This window comes from Pieris napi, chromosome 12 (genome assembly GCF_905475465.1).
Source record: "Pieris napi chromosome 12, ilPieNapi1.2, whole genome shotgun sequence".
In the NCBI taxonomy this organism is placed as follows: domain Eukaryota; kingdom Metazoa; phylum Arthropoda; class Insecta; order Lepidoptera; family Pieridae; genus Pieris; species Pieris napi.
The window spans coordinates 4,912,400-4,932,663 of NC_062245.1; the positions used below are offsets into that span (position 1 = coordinate 4,912,400).

General features: G+C 32.1%; 1 protein-coding gene across 1 annotated transcript; it reads left to right on the plus strand.

Moving 5' to 3' along the window:
- Window positions 1-15,089: 15,089 nt before the first annotated feature.
- LOC125054379 (protein TRC8 homolog) lies at window positions 15,090-20,242 on the plus strand. Its single transcript, XM_047656234.1, has 2 exons — window positions 15,090-15,523; window positions 18,128-20,242. The coding sequence occupies exons 1-2, from the start codon at window positions 15,277-15,279 to the stop codon at window positions 19,894-19,896; spliced, it is 2,016 nt and encodes a 671-aa protein (XP_047512190.1). The 5' UTR covers window positions 15,090-15,276; the 3' UTR covers window positions 19,897-20,242.
- Window positions 20,243-20,264: the final 22 nt, after the last annotated feature.

The following is a 20,264-nucleotide window of genomic DNA, read 5'->3' on the forward strand; positions in this document are numbered from 1 at the left end:
TCAGGTAAATATATAGACTATGCATTAAAATCTGTACATAAGATTTAACTAAACACTAGAATAAACCATCATCAAACTTTAATTTCACCAAATAAACATGACATAGTATCTGACTAACAAGCCAGTATATACTTTTGGCGGTACATACTTAAAACACAATGAGTTTTATCGATCTTCCGTTACCTGTCGGAAACGGAAGGCTCGGATGACGTGTCCCGTGTAACTTGACCCAGGCTGAGCTGGATTAGATGGGGTGGGAAATTCGACTGAACGAATTTTGTTTTTTAACGTCAGTAATCTTCATATTGCATATATGCCCATTGCCCACACTTTTGGAATACTAATAATTAAATTTGGTAATAATTTCGTTCAGTTAACGGTTATTCAGGCTTTAATATGTTTTAGTTCAGCCTTGCGATTCTGTAACTCACTTTTCGAACTCTCACAGCGGTTTTCTCTATAAACAATAAACTACAAGCTCCCTCCTTATCAGAATGCCAAATCGTAAAATGACTGCTTCACGACTGATTTGCGCGCGACCGCCGCTGCGAAAACCGCTGTGAGAGAGCGAAAAGTGAGTTACAGAATCGCAAGGCAGATAAGGCAAATACTGAATAATTGTTTATCAAGATAATGTTACTTTTGTATGGTCCTATGATTAACGCATAAGTTAACCATAGATCATCCATAAATTGGTGAATATTATGATATTGACACATTTTTGTTTTCCAGCATCGACTTTTTTATACTTTTTTTAGCTGTAAAACAATTTTCGGATATGTATCAATCTAATTCTTGAAACCCCTACTCATAAAATTTAGTTCTATCACTCCTCCTTTACTGTGCAAAGTATCCTTTGGAACTCCTTACCTCTTGATATCAGACGAGCTCAGTCTTTAAATTTATTTAAAAATCTTTGAGTTTTATTCTGCCTCATATTTAGCTACTTATATATATATATATATATATTAATTGTGACCTATTATTATTAACCCTAAGAATAGTTTATACATAATTCCGAAATCCCCGCTTGGGCTTCCCTACTATTATTAGTTTATTTTTTTTAGATTTTAGTTTATTTTAGGTATAGTTAGTGTTACATGTTTATTTTATGTTCTTTTTTTGTTAATTATTTATGCACTTCTTGTACTTTACCCTCTGTAGGTGTTTCTTTTTTATTTTTCCATACTACGAAGAAATCGCTTGAAAAGGCCGTCCGTTGCCCAATAACTTATGAAACCTGCTTTTTTATATGTATGTTTTGTCCAAATACAAAATATAAAGCTGTCCATACCAAATATTATTCCAACTTTTTTATTTGTATTTGGTATTAGTGCTAAGTGTGAATCCACTGAAATTCCACGGATAAAGACTATGAAATATCTCCCTTTTTTATCCTAATCGCTATATATGCAACAACAATAAGGATTTTTATTAATAATCTTTGTCTAGACAGAGTGTGAATCTTAATACTGATATCGTGTGTTCGAAGTCTGCCTATGCAGTGCACCAATATTCTTTACCAGCGTGAATGAAGAACCTGGCCTGTCTTGAACCTAAAAAATTACATGTCTGACACAGATTGCACAGAAGAACACTTACTACTTTTTCAAAGTCCAAGTCAAAATAACTTTATTCATATAGATAAACAAGTACACTTATGAACGTCAGAAAAGAAGTTAAATTAATTCCAAATTTACATTTCCTACCAGTTCGCAAGTCAAGGGCGTAGAGCGGGCAAGACTTGTGCAAGACTTTTACTTATGGTAGGGGAGCCCAAGAGGGGATTTCGGGATTTACTAAAGCGCGGCAGATTAATATATAGGGGGATACCTTGTACCCGGTTAAGTACCTCCACAAAATATGAGGCCCATATATAAGGCCGCACGTGAAGGAGACAGGATCAGTTTAGTAAAAAAAAATTGACCATCAGAAATTCCCGAGCGCGTCAGATTAAGGTAGGGTGAGTTAATTACATCCTAAAAAGTGTATATTCCACTAATCTGACAATTTGAGAGTGACGGAAAAAAAGGGGAGGGCAACAAAGTTGTAAAAAAAAAACGTCGTCTCGACATTCTCGAGCGTAGCTAATTTTTTTTTATTTTGAAGGAAATAATTCAAGAATAATGAAAAATATATAATCTGACGATTTCCGCAAGCCGAAATAACAAAAATTCGTCGATAAAGTTAAATGCGTGCAGCTGCGTGATGCCTACATTTCCTTAAACCGATCGGAATCTACTAAACGGCGTTCTAAATATTTCCCTCAAAATTACATTTCGTGTGAATTTGAACCGATTCGGACCGATAGATTTTGAGAAATTTTGAAAAATCTTAAAAAAATAAGAAATATTTTTTTTTAAAGCGGTTTCTTTATCGATCAATTTCAAAAACTAATCCGCCTTTGAGCTTGAAAAACCACGTCGATCGCCACCAAGCTGGTCAAAAGCGGTTGATTCGTTCGAGAGATATCGTACACGAAAGAAACCCGAAAAAGTGTTTTTTCTGGATTACTCCGAAGTTTGTGGTTCGATCAATTAAAATTGCAAAATTATTTATGAGGATGATAAAACTGCGTCGAATGCCGCCAACCGCGTGAAAATTGCTTGATCCATTCAAAAGTTATTGCGGTTTGAAAATTCCAAAAATAGTGTTCTATGAAACTTCTATCAGACTTTCGAGCTGGGAGAGCTCAAATGCATAGAAATGTTATTTCTTTGAACTCAGCGAGCTCAAAATATCAATTTTAAGCGCCCAGGAATGGAATTAGCGGGAAGTTGCAGGGATGGCCCTTTAGGTGAACCGTTTTTCTATTTTTTTTTTGTCAGATCAGGCGAATCCCTCTAGATAATCGTCAGATTATGAGACAGTACGTTTAGAACATAAAGATGAACCACATATATCTTAATCTGACGCGCTTGAGTATTTCAAAATTGCGATTTTTTTTTGCAAATTAAGAAAATGGCTGTGGGTTTGCGTCCCATCGAAATCGTCAGATTAGTGAATGAGAGCTTTTTTTTGGTTCACTTAACACTCCCTTAGAAAATCTGACGCGCTCGATAATTTTTTTTTTTTTTAATTTTCAACCCTTAAATACAACCACCCGCATCATGCAAACGATCAGATTAACATACGTACATTATTAAAAATACGTAGGGCATAGATGCTATCAATATCTGACGCGCTCGAGGAGGTCCATGCAACAGTTTTTTTTTACATATTTAACTATCTATAGCCGCTTCCCCCACCGATGAAAAGGAATTTATCATATAACATTTTTTTCTTCTTTTTATCTAAGCTTTGCATCCCAATAGGTCTCTACGACGCTCGAGTAAATCCCCATTTAGCATCGTGGGCTCCCCTACCATTACGTATAAAAATTATTTATATTACTACTAATTATGTATAGTATGTACTTTCCCATTGCTTCATTGCTCTTTCGAATTGTAAATCTTCAGGTTATTAAGTTGATTAAAATTATTATTATTTTGTACATCATTCATAGTATTTTGTATCACTATCATAAGTATGCTATTATAAAGTTAAAAATTTAGTATGATTTGTTATTTGGTGATGTATAAAATAAACTAAGACTGTTGTAGATAACACTTTGCAGAGAACAATCGACTGTTTGAGCCAATTTGTCCGCATAACTTATAAGCTGTTGGTAAATATTAGGGTCAAAATACAATGTATCCACCTGTGTTTGCCCGCGGGCAGTGAATAAACGCAGGTATCTTTTTATTCATTAATTCAGAGGGGATTGATGTTTATGTTCACGCTTCAAAAGATGTTATGTTGAAATTAATTTGTCGTTTTGTTATGAATAAATCTGTGGCGTTCACGAAATTAAACGGTTGGCTACTAAGCCCATTTCATCAAGGGCTTCATTGGTGAAATGGAAAACACCTACGTTATTGCACAATATATTTTTACCATCATCAGAAGTGCTATGGTGGTTTACAATTTGTGTTTTTAATTAAATCGTAGACGGTAATAGTTTGAAACCTAGTACATGAAGTATTTATTTGTTATGTAATAAAAAATTATGTACGAATTTAAAATAATAATAATAAGTAATTTAATAATCCCTACAATTAATTTATGAATATTTTGCCAAAGATTTAGCCTTATGATAATGCAGTTGAATGAAATCTGTCCGTTAAAAGTGGGTCAAAATCGAGTCCGAAGGAGTCGGTTACATACATACATACATACATACATACAGGTGAAGCTAATATAAAGCGCTGTGTGCCATATTTTTCGTCGATCGAGCAACCCACGCCTTTTCACAACAAAACCAGTATTTTTTGTTCATTACCATTTTCAGCCTAAATTAGGAATTATTTTTCACTTTTTAGTTTGATGTGCTTTAAAAGCGTGTTTTATAGTTTTTTTAAACTATATTTATTTTTAAACGTTAGGTGCGGCGCGCATAGCTACTTATCTATCCCAACTATACTGTAAAGTGTAAGGAATGCGACCTAGCTTCATAAGTCAACAAGAATTTAAGGAGCTTAGGCACTCGAGGTCGCCTTGCATTCTTAAGTAATTAAAAGGAATCCTTGTTATGGTCTAGATAATTTTAGTAGGTACTTCCGGAAGGCTAGTTAAATAGGAGCTACAGCTTATTTTAGACATAAACCTAATTTACTTATTTATTTATATATCTATCAAATACATTATTATATATAAATAATATATAAGGTCTATATAACCTATATTTGATTGAAAGTTATTGGGTTTAATTCACGATAAAATCACTTCAATTGTTCGCGAGATACAACAACATATTACCGAATTGAAGAAATACTAAAATTTCCATACTAAACAAACTCCAATTTGCGTTATTAATAAAAATAAATCAAATAGTCCGTAGGTGCTGAAGGTATCTTACCGGTTCTCGATTTAAGCGAAGGGTGCGTGCAATACAAAAATTCATTCCCATAGAAAACAATAACTAACCGCTGTAAAGTGATACGGCTCAATCGGAAACGTAAATAACAGATAACGTGTAATTCAATATATTGCGGATTCATCACTTAACTGTACGATTCCTCACGATTGATTCACATTTAATTTTTGGAGGGAAGACGCGTGCCGGCCACGCGTTGACAGATTGCCGACATGTTATCTTTTTTAAAGCGCGGATTAGCGTCACGTGGTCTTAGCGTTTAATCTGTGGTTAATTATTATTTTTACCGTTTTATTATCTTTTAAGTAGAGATGCCCTGATGAAAGTTATGATGTATAATGATACGGTTGCTGTTATGTAATGAGGTGCGTATTAGGTTATAAAAAGGGAGAGTTTGGGTCCAGATTTTGGTTTCCATGTTAACAAAAAAGAACATAGGAAAAGAGAACATAAGTCTTTTTATCCGTGTCTTAAAGAAAATGGTAAAGGTTGTTGCTTACACATTAGCAATTTGCTATAGGTATATTTTCTTCCATATTTTGGCTAAAAGGCAAACCAAAAAAAAATTTACTTGACGATATTTTTATTAACAAATAGAAAAAATTTATAAGCCTTACCTACTATAGATATGAATAATAAATTAACTATAACAGGAAAAAAATCTCCATCAAAATTACATTATGTTAAATACACCTTTAGTAAGTTTATAAAGCAGCAATTTCCTTGAAATAAACACAGCTTTCAAAGCTCGCTTTCAGAAGCGATCACAATATCAATGCTTTTAATTTAGCGGCGAAGCCCCAGAGGAAACCCTTGAAGTTACAAATCGATTTCTAGAGCTTTTTGACGAACTTTGTTGCATAAAGCTACCGACGCTATTTATTTATCATAATAGTACAATAATTAAGTAGGTATCTTAAGTAGAAAGTATTTATACTTAGTGACTCGTTATAAACTGTTGTGTACATTTTGTAATCTCCTTATCAGCGTTACTCAGCATTATAGCTTAGATCATGTGATGCGGCATATTTTAAAGCCACCAATTTCCTTAATCTGGAATTAGTTGTACATAAAATAAAATCATAAATTAATTAGTGATGCGCATCTTGCGAGACACGCCCCGGCTACATCGGTAATATTATTATTTTCAATATTCGTGGGCGATCCGGGGGCGAAATTGCTTGCGTAACCCGTTCATTCATTCTGGTTTGCCTCCATTACATATTTAATATTTTTGTCGCAGAACCGTTTCAGAAACGGTCTGTGCTTTATTAACATGTCCTGTGGGTCTTTTCGGTCTACTATCATTTGTGTTTGTTGGTCCAGATCGTAGCTCCATCAAGCTGGCAACCCGCTTTAGAAAAAACTTGATTTTTCTAAATTTACTTTTATCTACAAACGATGCTAGTGAATGTAGTAAACTTTATTTTTTTGTAGTATCATTAATTGCGCCGAAAAAATAATTACTACCGCGCAAAGCAGGAAATATTACAAATAATTCAATAAAAAACTTTGAAACGGGTGCTAAATTGTTTGTAGTTTATTGTAGTGACAAAAAAAAATTTTTTTTATCCCATTTTATTAAAAACTACGGAATAAATGTTAAAATAACGGAACTATGCAAAAAAAAAGACACCGACTCAAAAACTATAAACGATGCTCATAAATGTAGTATACTTTATTTTTTTGTAGTATCATTAATTGCGCCGAAAAAATAATTAATACCGCGCAAAGCAGGAAATATTACAAATAATTCAATAAAAAACTTTGAAACGGGTGCTAAATTGTTTGTAGTTTATTGTAGTGACAAAAAAAAATTTTTTTTACCCCACTTTATTAAAAACTACGGAATAAATGCTAAAATAACGGAACTATGCAAAAAAAAGACACCGACTCAAAAACTATAAACGATGCTCATAAATGTAGTATACTTTATTTTTGTGTAGTATCATTAATTGCGCCGAAAAAATAATTAATACCGCGCAAAGCAGGAAATATTACAAATAATTCAATAAAAACTTTGAAACGGGTGCTAAATTGTTTGTAGTTTATTGTAGTGACAAAAAAAAATTTTTTTACCCCACTTTATTAAAAACTACGGAATAAATGCTAAAATAACGGAACTATGCAAAAAAAAAGACACCGACTCAAAAACTATAAACGATGCTCATAAATGTAGTATACTTTATTTTTTTGTAGTATCATTAATTGCGCCGAAAAAATAATTAATACCGCGCAAAGCAGGAAATATTACAGATAATTCAATAAAAAACTTTGAAACGGGTGCTAAATTGTTTGTAGTTTATTGTAGTGACAAAAAAAATATATTTTTACCCCACTTTATTAAAAACTACGGAATAAATGCTAAAATAACGGAACTATGCAAAAAAAAAGACACCGACTCAAAAACTTATAAAACTTAAAAAAGTATACTTTATTTTTTTGTAGTATCATTAATTGCGCCGAAAAAATAATTAATACCGCGCAAAGCAGGAAATATTACAGATAATTCAATAAAAAACTTTGAAACGGGTGCTAAATTGTTTGTAGTTTATTGTAGTGACAAAAAAAAAATATTTTTACCCCACTTTATTAAAAACTACGGAATAAATGCTAAAATAACGGAACTATGCAAAAAAAAAGACACCGACTCAAAAACTATAAACGATGCTCATAAATGTAGTATACTTTATTTTTTTGTAGTATCATTAATTGCGCCGAAAAAATAATTAATACCGCGCAAAGCAGGAAATATTACAAATAATTCAATAAAAAACTATGAAACGGGTGCTAAATTGTTTGTAGTTTATAGTAGTGACAAAAAAAAATTTTTTTTACCCCACTTTATTAAAAACTACGGAATAAATGCTAAAATAACGGAACTTTGCAAAAAAAAAGACACCGACTCAATAACTATAAACGATGCTCATAAATGTAGTATACTTTATTTTTTTGTAGTATCATTAATTGCGCCGAAAAAATAATTAATACCGCGCAAAGCAAGAAATATTACAAATAATTTAATAAAAATCTTTGAAACGGGTGCTAAATTGTTTGTAGTTTATTGTAGTGACAAAAAAAAAATTTTTGTACCCCACTTTATTAAAAACTACGGAATGAATGCTAAAATAACGGAACTATGCAAAAAAAAAGACACCGACTCAAAAACTATAAACGATGCTCATAAATGTAGTATACTTTATTTTTTTGTAGTATCATTAATTGCGCCGAAAAAATAATTAATACCGCGCAAAGCAGGAAATATTACAAATAATTCAATAAAAAACTTTGAAACGGGTGCTAAATTGTTTGTAGTTTATTGTAGTGACAAAAAAAAATTTTTTTTACCCCACTTTATTAAAAACTACGGAGTAAATGCTAAAATAACAGAACTATGCAAAAAAAAAGACACCGACTCAAAAACTATAAACGATGCTCATAAATGTAGTATACTTTATTTTTTTGTAGTATCATTAATTGCGCCGAAAAAATAATTAATACCGCGCAAAGCAGGAAATATTACAAATAATTCAATAAAAAACTTTGAAACGGGTGCTAAATTGTTTGTAGTTTATTGTAGTGACAAAAAATTTTTTTTTACCCCACTTTATTAAAAACTACGGAATAAATGCTAAAATAACGGAACTATGCAAAAAAAAGACACCGACTCAAAAACTATACACGATGCTCATAAATGTAGTATACTTTATTTTTTTGTAGTATCATTAATTGCGCCGAAAAAATAATTAATACCGCGCAAAGCAGGAAATATTACAAATAATTCAATAAAAAACTTTGAAACGGGTGCTAAATTGTTTGTAGTTTATTGTAGTGACAAAAAAAAAATTTTTTTACCCCACTTTATTAAAAACTACGGAATAAATGCTAAAATAACGGAACTATGCAAAAAAAAGACACCGACTCAAAAACTATGCACGATGCTCATAAATGTAGTATACTTTATTTTTTTGTAGTATCATTAATTGCGCCGAAAAAATAATTAATACCGCGCAAAGCAGGAAATATTACAAATAATTCAATAAAAAACTTTGAAACGGGTGCTAAATTGTTTGTAGTTTATTGTAGTGACAAAAAAAATTTTTTTTACCCCACTTTATTAAAAACTACGGAATAAATGCTAAAATAACGGAACTATGCAAAAAAAAGACACCGACTCAAAAACTATACACGATGCTCATAAATGTAGTATACTTTATTTTTTTGTAGTATCATTAATTGCGCCGAAAAAATAATTAATACCGCGCAAAGCAGGAAATATTACAAATAATTCAATAAAAAACTTTGAAACGGGTGCTAAATTGTTTGTAGTTTATTGTAGTGACAAAAAAAAAATTTTTTTTAACCCCACTTTATTAAAAACTACGGAATGAATGCTAAAATAACGGAACTATGCAAAAAAAAAGACACCGACTCAAAAACTATAAACGATGCTCATAAATGTAGTATACTTTATTTTTTTGTAGTATCATTAATTGCGCCGAAAAAATAATTAATACCGCGCAAAGCAGGAAATATTACAAATAATTCAATAAAAAACATTGAAACGGGTGCTAAATTGTTTGTAGTTTATTGTAGTGACAAAAAAAAAATATTTTTACCCCACTTTATTAAAAACTACGGAATAAATGCTAAAATAACGGAACTATGCAAAAAAAAGACACCGACTCAAAAACTATAAACGATGCTCATAAATGTAGTATACTTTATTTTTTTGTAGTATCATTAATTGCGCCGAAAAAATAATTAATACCGCGCAAAGCAGGAAATATTACAAATAATTCAATAAAAAACATTGAAACGGGTGCTAAATTGTTTGTAGTTTATTGTAGTGACAAAAAAAAAATATTTTTACCCCACTTTATTAAAAATTACGGAATAAATGCTAAAATAACGGAACTATGCAAAAAAAAAAGACACCGACTCAAAAACTATAAACGATGCTCATAAATGTAGTATACTTTATTTTTTTGTAGTATCATTAATTGCGCCGAAAAAATAATTAATACCGCGCAAAGCAGGAAATATTACAAATAATTCAATAAAAAACTTTGAAACGGGTGCTAAATTGTTTGTAGTTTATAGTAGTGACAAAAAAAAATTTTTTTTAACCCACTTTATTAAAAACTACGGAATAAATGCTAAAATAACGGAACTTTGCAAAAAAAAAGACACCGACTCAATAACTATAAACGATGCTCATAAATGTAGTATACTTTATTTTTTTGTAGTATCATTAATTGCGCCGAAAAAATAATTAATACCGCGCAAAGCAAGAAATATTACAAATAATTTAATAAAAATCTTTGAAACGGGTGCTAAATTGTTTGTAGTTTATTGTAGTGACAAAAAAAAAAAATTTTGTACCCCACTTTATTAAAAACTACGGAATGAATGCTAAAATAACGGAACTATGCAAAAAAAAAGACACCGACTCAAAAACTATAAACGATGCTCATAAATGTAGTATACTTTATTTTTTTGTAGTATCATTAATTGCGCCGAAAAAATAATTAATACCGCGCAAAGCAGGAAATATTACAAATAATTCAATAAAAAACTTTGAAACGGGTGCTAAATTGTTTGTAGTTTATTGTAGTGACAAAAAAAATTTTTTTTTACCCCACTTTATTAAACTCTACGGAATAAATGCTAAAATAACGGAACTATGCAAAAAAAAAAAAAAACGACTCAATAACTATAAACGATGCTCATAAATGTAGTATACTTTATTTTTTGTAGTATCATTAATTGCGCCGAAAAAATAATTAATACCGCGCAAAGCAAGAAATATTACAAATAATTCAATAAAAAACTTTGAAACGGGTGCTAAATTGTTTGTAGTTTATTGTAGTGACAAAAAAATTTTTTTTTTACCCCACTTTATTAAAAACTACGGAATAAATGCTAAAATAACGGAACTATGCAAAAAAAAGACACCGACTCAAAAACTATACACGATGCTCATAAATGTAGTATACTTTATTTTTTTGTAGTATCATTAATTGCGCCGAAAAAATAATTAATACTGCGCAAAGCAGGAAATATTACAAATAATTCGATAAAAAACTTCGAAACAGGTGCTAAATTGATTGTAGTGACCAAAAAATGTGGTGTAGCATTTATTCCGTAGTTTTTAATAAAGTGGGGTAAAAAAAATTTTTTTTTGTCACTACAATAAACTACAAACAATTTAGCAACCGTTTCAAAGTTTTTTATTGAATTATTTGTAATATTTCCTGCTTTGCGCGGTATTAATTATTTTTTCGGCGCAATTAATGATACTACAAAAAAATAAAGTATACTACATTTATGAGCATCGTTTATAGTTTTTGAGTCGGTGTCTTTTTTTTTGCATCGTTCCGTTATTTTAGCATTTATTCCGTAGTTTTTAATAAAGTGGGGTAAAAATATTTTTTTTTGTCACTACAATAAACTACAAACAATTTAGCACCCGTTTCAATGTTTTTTATTGAATTATTTGTAATATTTCCTGCTTTGCGCGGTATTAATTATTTTTTCGGCGCAATTAATGATACTAAAAAAAAATTAAGTATACTATATTTATGAGCATCGTTTATAGTTTTTGAGTCGGTGTCTTTTTTTTTGCATAGTTCCGTTATTTTAGCATTCATTCCGTAGTTTTTAATAAAGTGGGGTTAAAAAAAATTTTTTTTTGTCACTACAATAAACTTAGGGATGCATCCGATACCGATGCCGATACCGATATATCGGCGATACTTTGGGTTTACCGATATATCGGCATCGGCGATATTTTCATTGCCGATTCACCGATACGATTTGTATGATCTAGTTTGTTGCAAACGAGCCACGGACTATTGTTGCCCGAGAAATCTCCGCGTTTTATTCAATTTGTTATCTCTATCAATCGCTTGGGGACAAATCATTATTATTTATGTATTTCATTTCGCTAAACACTATTTATTCATTAACTCTTTGTTGCATTACAATATAAAAATTGAACATAATTAAATGAAAAGGAGGGCAAAAATACATATTACATATAAACTAAAAATAGTCTACATGAAAAATAAAAAGTGCACATGAATCACGATAATTTACGATCAGTCTCACGTCAGTTAGTAGTTAGTACGAAAAACTCTTGTTGGATTGATTAGTAAACCAAAATTTTTACTCGAGTCAACTATCTTTGCCAGCGCATAGTTATTAGATATTATGGCTTGCGGGAAATCATTGAGACTTTATTGAACGTAGATTTGAAGATCAATTAGTTGGCTTTTAACTGCTATCGCAAGTAGTATTTTTTCGATACCAAATTTAATAAAATACAGATTTACAACAATGTTAACATTGTTAATTTTAATTATTAACAGTTATTTATTTTATTTTAATTTAATTAATTCTTAATTTTAGTAAAAAAACCTTTAAAATTATTCAAAGTTTGTAACTATTTTTTTAATAAAAATTATAAACTTTAACTTAACTTGATATATTTTACCTTAATTTAATTTTAATTCAATAAGCGTTGGTATCGGTATCGGTATCGGTATCGACGATATTCCTATAAGTGTATCGGCATCGGTATCGTATCGGCAAAAAAGCGTATCGATGCATCCCTAAATAAACTACAAACAATTTAGCAACCGTTTCAAAGTTTTTTATTGAATTATTTGTAATATTTCCTGCTTTGCGCGGTATTAATTATTTTTTCGGCGCAATTAATGATACTACAAAAAAATAAAGTATACTACATTTATGAGCATCGTTTATAGTTTTTGAGTCGGTGTCTTTTTTTTTGCATAGTTCCGTTATTTTAGCATTCATTCCGTAGTTTTAAATAAAAAAAAATTTTTTTTTGTCACTACAATAAACTACAAACAATTTATCACCCGTTTCAAAGTTTTTTATTGAATTATTTGTAATATTTCCTGCTTTGCGCGGTATTAATTATTTTTTCGGCGCAATTAATGATACTACAAAAAAATAAAGTATACTACATTTATGAGCATCGTTTATAGTTTTTGAGTCGGTGTCTTTTTTTTTGCATAGTTCCGTTATTTTAGCATTTATTCCGTAGTTTTTAATAAAGTGGGGTAAAAAAAAATTTTTTTTGTCACTACAATAAACTACAAACAATTTAGCACCCGTTTCAAAGTTTTTTATTGAATTATTTGTAATATTTCCTGCTTTGCGCGGTATTAATTATTTTTTCGGCGCAATTAATGATACTACAAAAAAATAAAGTATACTACATTTATGAGCATCGTTTATAGTTTTTGAGTCGGTGTCTTTTTTTTTGCATAGTTCCGTTATTTTAGCATTTATTCCGTAGTTTTTAATAAAGTGGGGTAAAAAAAAATTTTTTTTGTCACTACAATAAACTACAAACAATTTAGCACCCGTTTCAAAGTTTTTTATTGAATTATTTGTAATATTTCCTGCTTTGCGCGGTATTAATTATTTTTTCGGCGCAATTAATGATACTACAAAAAAATAAAGTTTACTACATTCACTAGCATCGTTTGTAGATAAAAGTAAATTTAGAAAAATCAAGTTTTTTCTAAAGCGGGTTCCAGCTTGATGGAGCTCCAGATCGTGCCTGGACGGTGCCAATATAGGGCACTGGATAAGTACATGTTTGTTGGCCATTAGGTACTTAGAGTTATTTTTAAACCTATACAGTGTGCGAAGCCCGTAAGAATTTGCGCCATCTGGGGTATGAAACGCTTCTATTCGCTCAGGTTTTGTTCTAAGTTTTTCCGCCCATTCTTTTGCTAGTGTTCGCCCTCTCGTATCCCGGCGTACCGACGTGCGCCTTTACCCAGAAGAGGCTTTATATGAGTTCCGCTTTTGCGGCACTATTATAAGCTCCGGCCGATCTCAGCTACCTGTGGATCGAGACATCGTCCACTCACAATTACATATATTGCTTACCTAGAGTCACTATAGATCTTTGCGTCGCGCTTATTTCAATTGCATACGTGGTCAATTCGGCTTGAAAAACTGCGCAATGGGGTGACATCTTCATATTCTAGCTGTTTATTTTCGTTCCATCAATTTTTTGAGGTTAATGCCATCTTTGTTAAATCTAATTCCAGTGTTAATTGATTCATGTACCTATCGATCACATACTTACAAAGTATGGTTGACGTCACTCACCCTGCTTCAGTCCACACTTCATCTTATACAAAACCGATAGGTCACCCTTCCGCACACTATTGGTACCAATATTTTGGGATATTTTTGGTATCATGAATAAACGTTTCTTTTTCCAAATCACAATAAAAAACGATGTCCTACTCAGGTCCAAAAGAAGAAACAGAAATAAGCGATCTCACGTTTTAAAAATAGTTTACATAAGACCAAAATAAATATGTATGTGGATGACCCAGGTCTGAAGCCGAAATAGTTAAGTATCGTTTGACTTTATATATTTGCTAAATTAAGTGTTATATACCATTTCGATATAATTGTTGCCAAAGACAGGCGTTTAGTTCGGTTGAGAGAGAGAGGTAGAGGTCGGCTGTCCTATTTTAACTAAGACAGTTCTTAAAATATCGCCAGGCATATGAAATATATAATAATCGCGGCAACCTATATATAGCGCGATTTCTTTAAAATAGTACATTATCCAATATACACACCAAAGATATAAATTAAATTTTATTATTCTTTAAATCTTTCTCATTAAATCCCTTAAATTAATATTAATAATAAGCTAAAACTTGACTGTTCGCATGTATTTAGCACAAACACATTTTGTATCCTTTTATAAGAAGCTCTGATTAATTACCCTACTAGTACCATGAATATGCGTGAGATGGCGTTAAAAATACAATTGGTATTCTTTTGATTTATTTTTCTCACGTCATAATATTATGATTAAGAACAGTAATTAATATATATACAATTGATTTTTTTTATGTTATGCAAATCATAGCGCCCTATAAGAAATTGTCGTAAGCATGACGTAATGTTTTTTACCAACTTTTAGCACTTTCGTAGTCGCACTTATAATCTAAAATATAATAAATAAGATCCTGAAAACATTATCTTTAGAATGCAATGTGAATGCTACTTTTTGGAATAGCCAAATACAGCGCACTTCTATTATTGACAGCTGGCAACACTGATTATTTATTATTTTTGAGATAACTAATAGTCTGTGATTTTTTAAGACTAGTAACCAAATTTCGAAACGTCAGATTTTTGTGTAGTAAAAATTTCAGTCATATATATTATTTTAAAAACACGTAATCCCAAAATAGAATAGAAAAATATCGCACAAATAAGCTTGTGTCAGAGCTGCCGTTTAACGGCTATTGGTAAATTAGGGGTATAAAATTTTACATAAATGAATAATGTCGTTGCGGTCGAAGGCCCTAGCGCTGGTGGAAGTGTTGCTACGGGTACCGCCGCTGTTTGTTGTCGATGAGTTCCTCAAGATCAGCTTGGGCCTGCCCGTGTCCACCGGCGAAGAAGTGTCCGTCCTTTCCAACGTCACTGACGACCACGTCGATATTTCGGATGCAGAGGCTATCTATTACGACGCCAATTTCTACAACGCGTTTTTCTTCATATTCCTAAAATTTCTCGTCTGCTGTTTAGGTGAGTGTTTCGCAAGCATTGCAATAGTTGAAATGTTTCGCAATTGCCATCCTTAGTCCTAACCACTTAGCAACCTGTTAGTACCTATTATAGTTATCATTTTCATTCTCAAAATAATTTAGTAGAATCTCCTTGAGTTAATTATCAGCTAATTAAAAGTAAAGAAAAGGTAAATATTTACCTATGAGATAAAATGAAAGGGTCACAATAAAGTTACATTCCTTCTTTCTCTGTGAGCACTTAATTACTTCTAATTAACAGGGTAATGGTAGATCAATCATACCTTTAGTCATTTTCATAAATATAATTTATTTTGGTCTTTTAAAAGTGTTATTATGCCAAACTTTACTAAACATTGTATGGGTAAGGTGATGACAATATCTTATGATTTCTGTAAATCATGTGAAGTTAATGTTTATATTATCAAAAATGGCATTAATTATCAGGTAAATTTAGGTCACCCTATCATTTCAGACTCTACTTTTTAGTATGGGATCAAATAACCAAGTTCAACTGATACCTCTTTTTAGAGTCTATAGTTTGCGGATATAGATGTTAAAACCAACTTTAGGCGTGTTTCATGGATATTTGCTGGTATTAAGTATGTTCTAATACTATGTTTCAACTCTTCAAAGATTGCATCTATTTCTTTAATATTTTTTCTCTTTAAAGGCAAGAATTTGAATTCTGTGACCAACACAGTTAGACATTATTATGATTAAGATGTGCCTGTTTCCTTTTATTGCATATCTACCAAATACTAGTGATAATTTTGCTCTTTGGAAGAAGCCAAGGTGCCGCCAGCGACTTGTGGCTGGCTTTAGCTATTAGGCCAACATTTCTTAATTGGTAGTAGTAATAGGAGTATATATGTATATTATATTCACCTTTTTGAAAATGTTAATTATTGGCAAAATTGTATTTATCTTAATATTAGTAATATTATTAAGTGGTACAGAATGGTTCCACTATTTTTTTAGTTTGACTAGCTAAAATATGATTTTTAACAGCCAGATGCACTAATTTATACTTTCTTTATTTCATATGAAATAACTTTACAATGTCATAAAAACCAGTTTAATTTTTGCAAGAAACAGTTATAAATACCAATTTATACTCAAATTTATGTTTGTTGGCTATATTTATTCAAGTTCCACTAACACCTTCAAACTATGGAAATATTATTCTTACAAACTAATTGACTATTTTAGGACAGAATATAATTTGTATTCAATAAATTTAAAGATTTTTTTTGTGATTTTACTACAAATAGGCCAGACCAAAATGTGTGTAGGTAATAACTGAGAAATTATTATTTTTAATTAATTCTAAAAACATTGTAATAAGTCGGTTAATTTTACTCACTGTGAATGGTCAATCTGTAGTGATAAAATGGGAAGACTAACTGTTAAATGTTAATGTAGTTTTTGTGAATTTATAAAGTATTTGAAGTCAATGATCTCTTGAGTATAAAAAGACTACCTACATTTGTTGTACATCACGAAATTAAACGCGTTTTTTAAATAATTGGTTCGGCGTTCGTGACCTACTCGACTAAGGTCAATGAAATCAAGTATGTATTAAGTAAGTAACACCTCGGTTAGTTTTAATTTCGTATACAAAGCGTTGTAATAAGCAAATATTTTTTTCTGTTATTGTGTCTAAACATTCCAATAAGCAAAAAATCGTTACTGGTTTGGAACGAAAAAGAGAACTTTCAAACCATTTGCTTGAATCATTATTATTCTAAACAATAAAGATAAAAATCGATATAAAATCACAGTCATGATGACATTCACAAAATCACGTCACACGTAACAAACTGATATACCGTCGTTTTAAGTCGGCTTAAACAAACCTACCTTTATAAACAGGAAGGACGTATTATCTTCGAATTAAATTACAAATGCGAGAACTAAGTAATGATGTAACGGGATATCTACGCTTATATATATCTTCGTTCATTTAGTTTCATTATGCGAATTTATAAGACATTACTTCTTTAAAAAAATTACAGAATACAGATACCTACGGACTCGATGATATCAATATTAATATTTCCAATAATAAACAAAAGAAATTGGCAAACTCTTATCTCTGTTTCTAAACTTCCACTACTTTCATAATTTTTTGCACATGATTTAACAATATCCTTAAAACAAATAATTATATAAGGTAACTTGTAAGGTGGCCTTATCGGTAATAAGAGATCTCTTCTCAGCATCCCATGCCAGAAGAAGAATTGAAATAGGTAGATGCTTAAAAAGTAACATTATTTAATGTTTGCAAGATAATTTGTTGGTTTATAAAATATATTAATTCTGCTATGACCTTTAATTATGGACTGCGTAATGTTTGTATTGTTAGATTTCATTGTAAATTCATAAATTATAAAATAAATTAGCGTATTCAAGGTAACTTATAAGGATATAATATGTCATGTAAAGATAAAGGAATGTCTTAGATAATAATGAGTGATTTAATTTATACTTTATGTATTTCGTTGCTAATTTTCTTTCGTAATAACTTAAATTCTTGCAATTTCCTCGACTCATTAAGGGTTCCTAAAATATTAACACTTTAACAAATTTTCTCTTTTTCCAGGATGTATGTCAGCCCTCTGCATTTTCGTGTTGTGCACGAAACACCTGATTATAGTGTACCTCTACTTGATGTCCCTCGGTATTGTCTTCATCTCCTACTGGACTAATGTATCTGCTATCAAGCAAATCCAGGCACTGACCTTATCTGCGGCAACCACTCAACCCTGTGCGAGTATTCTCGAAGATATTCTCAACCTAAACCTCAAGAACCTACTTGACCTCGATGGCCCAGGTATCCTGGTCATACAAAACTTCGCGATACAGTTCACCCTATCAGTTATCTTCAGAAATGTTCACCTCGGACCGCGCCAACAGACAGTCCAGAAGTTATTACCGATCGCGTTCATGGCACCATCATTTTTGGCAATGCTCCCAGTACCTCCTCATCTTTTACATCATTCCCCAGTGTTCTCAGTGCTTTTACCTCTGTGTCTAGTCAAATATGTCCTTTGGTCATCAGCTTATGACGTCATACAAGTAATCTACGCTGGGTATCAACATGGGCGGCTATTTGTAAGCAACTTCGGGCTATCTGCTCTTGTGGAAACTGAATGGATTCGTTTAAATATTCCTTGTGTACTGAGAGTGTTTTGGGTGCTGAGAGTTGCGGAACATGCTATGTTACTTCTCATGGAAAACTACGATGAAGACAGCGATGAAGGATTAAAAGTCTCCACATTACTAGCGGTCCAGTCTGTCGCCTCGATGGCTAAATCTTTGCTAGTAACAGGATGTGAGACTATCACCGCCGTTCTCGGCATGACCTCCGTTATCTCCTTCTTCTGTCATTATATCGGGAGCTTCTTCCAGTGGATCCTGCTGACAGATGAAGAAGAAGACAAGAGTATAGGAACTGTGTCTGCTATCCTTTTCTATATACTCGCCTTGCAGACTGGTTTGACAACTTTGAATCCCGAGAAGCGATTCGTAAGATTATGCCGAAATTTCTGTTTGCTGTTCACGGCCCTGTTACACTTCTTGCACAATATTGTTAACCCTATGTTAATGTCGCTAAGCGCTTCGCACAACCCTAGCACCCACCGGCACGTGAGAGCATTAGGCGTTTGCGCCTTTCTAATAACGTTCCCGATCTCATTACTAGTATATCTATGGTCACAGCACACGATTTCTACCTGGCTTTTGGCCGTCAGCGCTTTTAGCATCGAAGTTATCGTGAAAGTAATAGTTAGCCTCATGATATACTCCCTATTTTTAATAGACGCATACAGAAGTACATTCTGGGAACAGTTGGACGATTATGTTTATTACATACGCGCGTTCGGGAACACAATAGAGTTTTGCTTTGGAATCTTCTTGTTCTTTAATGGCGCTTGGATTCTGCTGTTCGAATCTGGAGGAGCGATTCGAGCGGTCATGATGTGTATTCACGCCTACTTCAATATTTGGTGTGAAGCGCGCGCCGGTTGGTCGGTATTTATGAAACGACGAACGGCAGTTAATAAGATAAACTCGCTAAGAGAGGCTTCAGTACAGCAGCTCGATCGTTTGGATGACGTGTGCGCCATCTGCTACCAGGAGATGCACTCGGCCAAAATTACGCGTTGCAATCACTTCTTCCATGGAGTTTGCCTAAGAAAGTGGCTCTATGTGCAGGACCGCTGTCCGCTTTGCCATGACATTCTTTATAAGATAGACAATGATCCGACCAAGGACAACAATTCAGAGGCTAGCAATGAAGATAACAGTAATCAGAACATTCTCTTGGACGACGAAGATCCCGATCTCTTGCTTGGTGAAGGTGTAAGATGACTGACCGATGAAGACTTACTCAATTTAGAATAATTTAAACATAGTTTAATCGTGTTTTTTCAGTGGTATTTTTGTATATTTTATCAGGTGCAACTGTGATTAAAAATTTGTCTTTGTGATGGATGATGTGTGATTAGGTGTAAGTACCGGACGCTTGTGGCGATTTCCTATTGTTGTCTAAAATCTGCGAAAATTGCTAGTGCAAACAAAAATATTGATGTCTATATGCGGAGCTATTTGTAAATAGTTTTAGAAATAGCTTTTAATATACAGAGTCTAAATGATATCAAAATATAAAAATAGTAATTTTCTCACTAAAATGTAAATAAACTATAATTTAGTAGTAGCGAGTCGTTTTATTGAGTTTT

Excerpts from the sequence above, each read along its gene's own strand:
- LOC125054379 (XM_047656234.1), top strand. The coding sequence starts at position 15,277 with ATGTCGTTGCGGTCGAAGGCCCTAGCGCTGGTGGAAGTGTTGCTACGG. Across the intron at positions 15,524-18,127 it reads ATTTCTCGTCTGCTGTTTAG|GATGTATGTCAGCCCTCTGC; the intron begins GTGAGTGTTTCG and ends CTCTTTTTCCAG.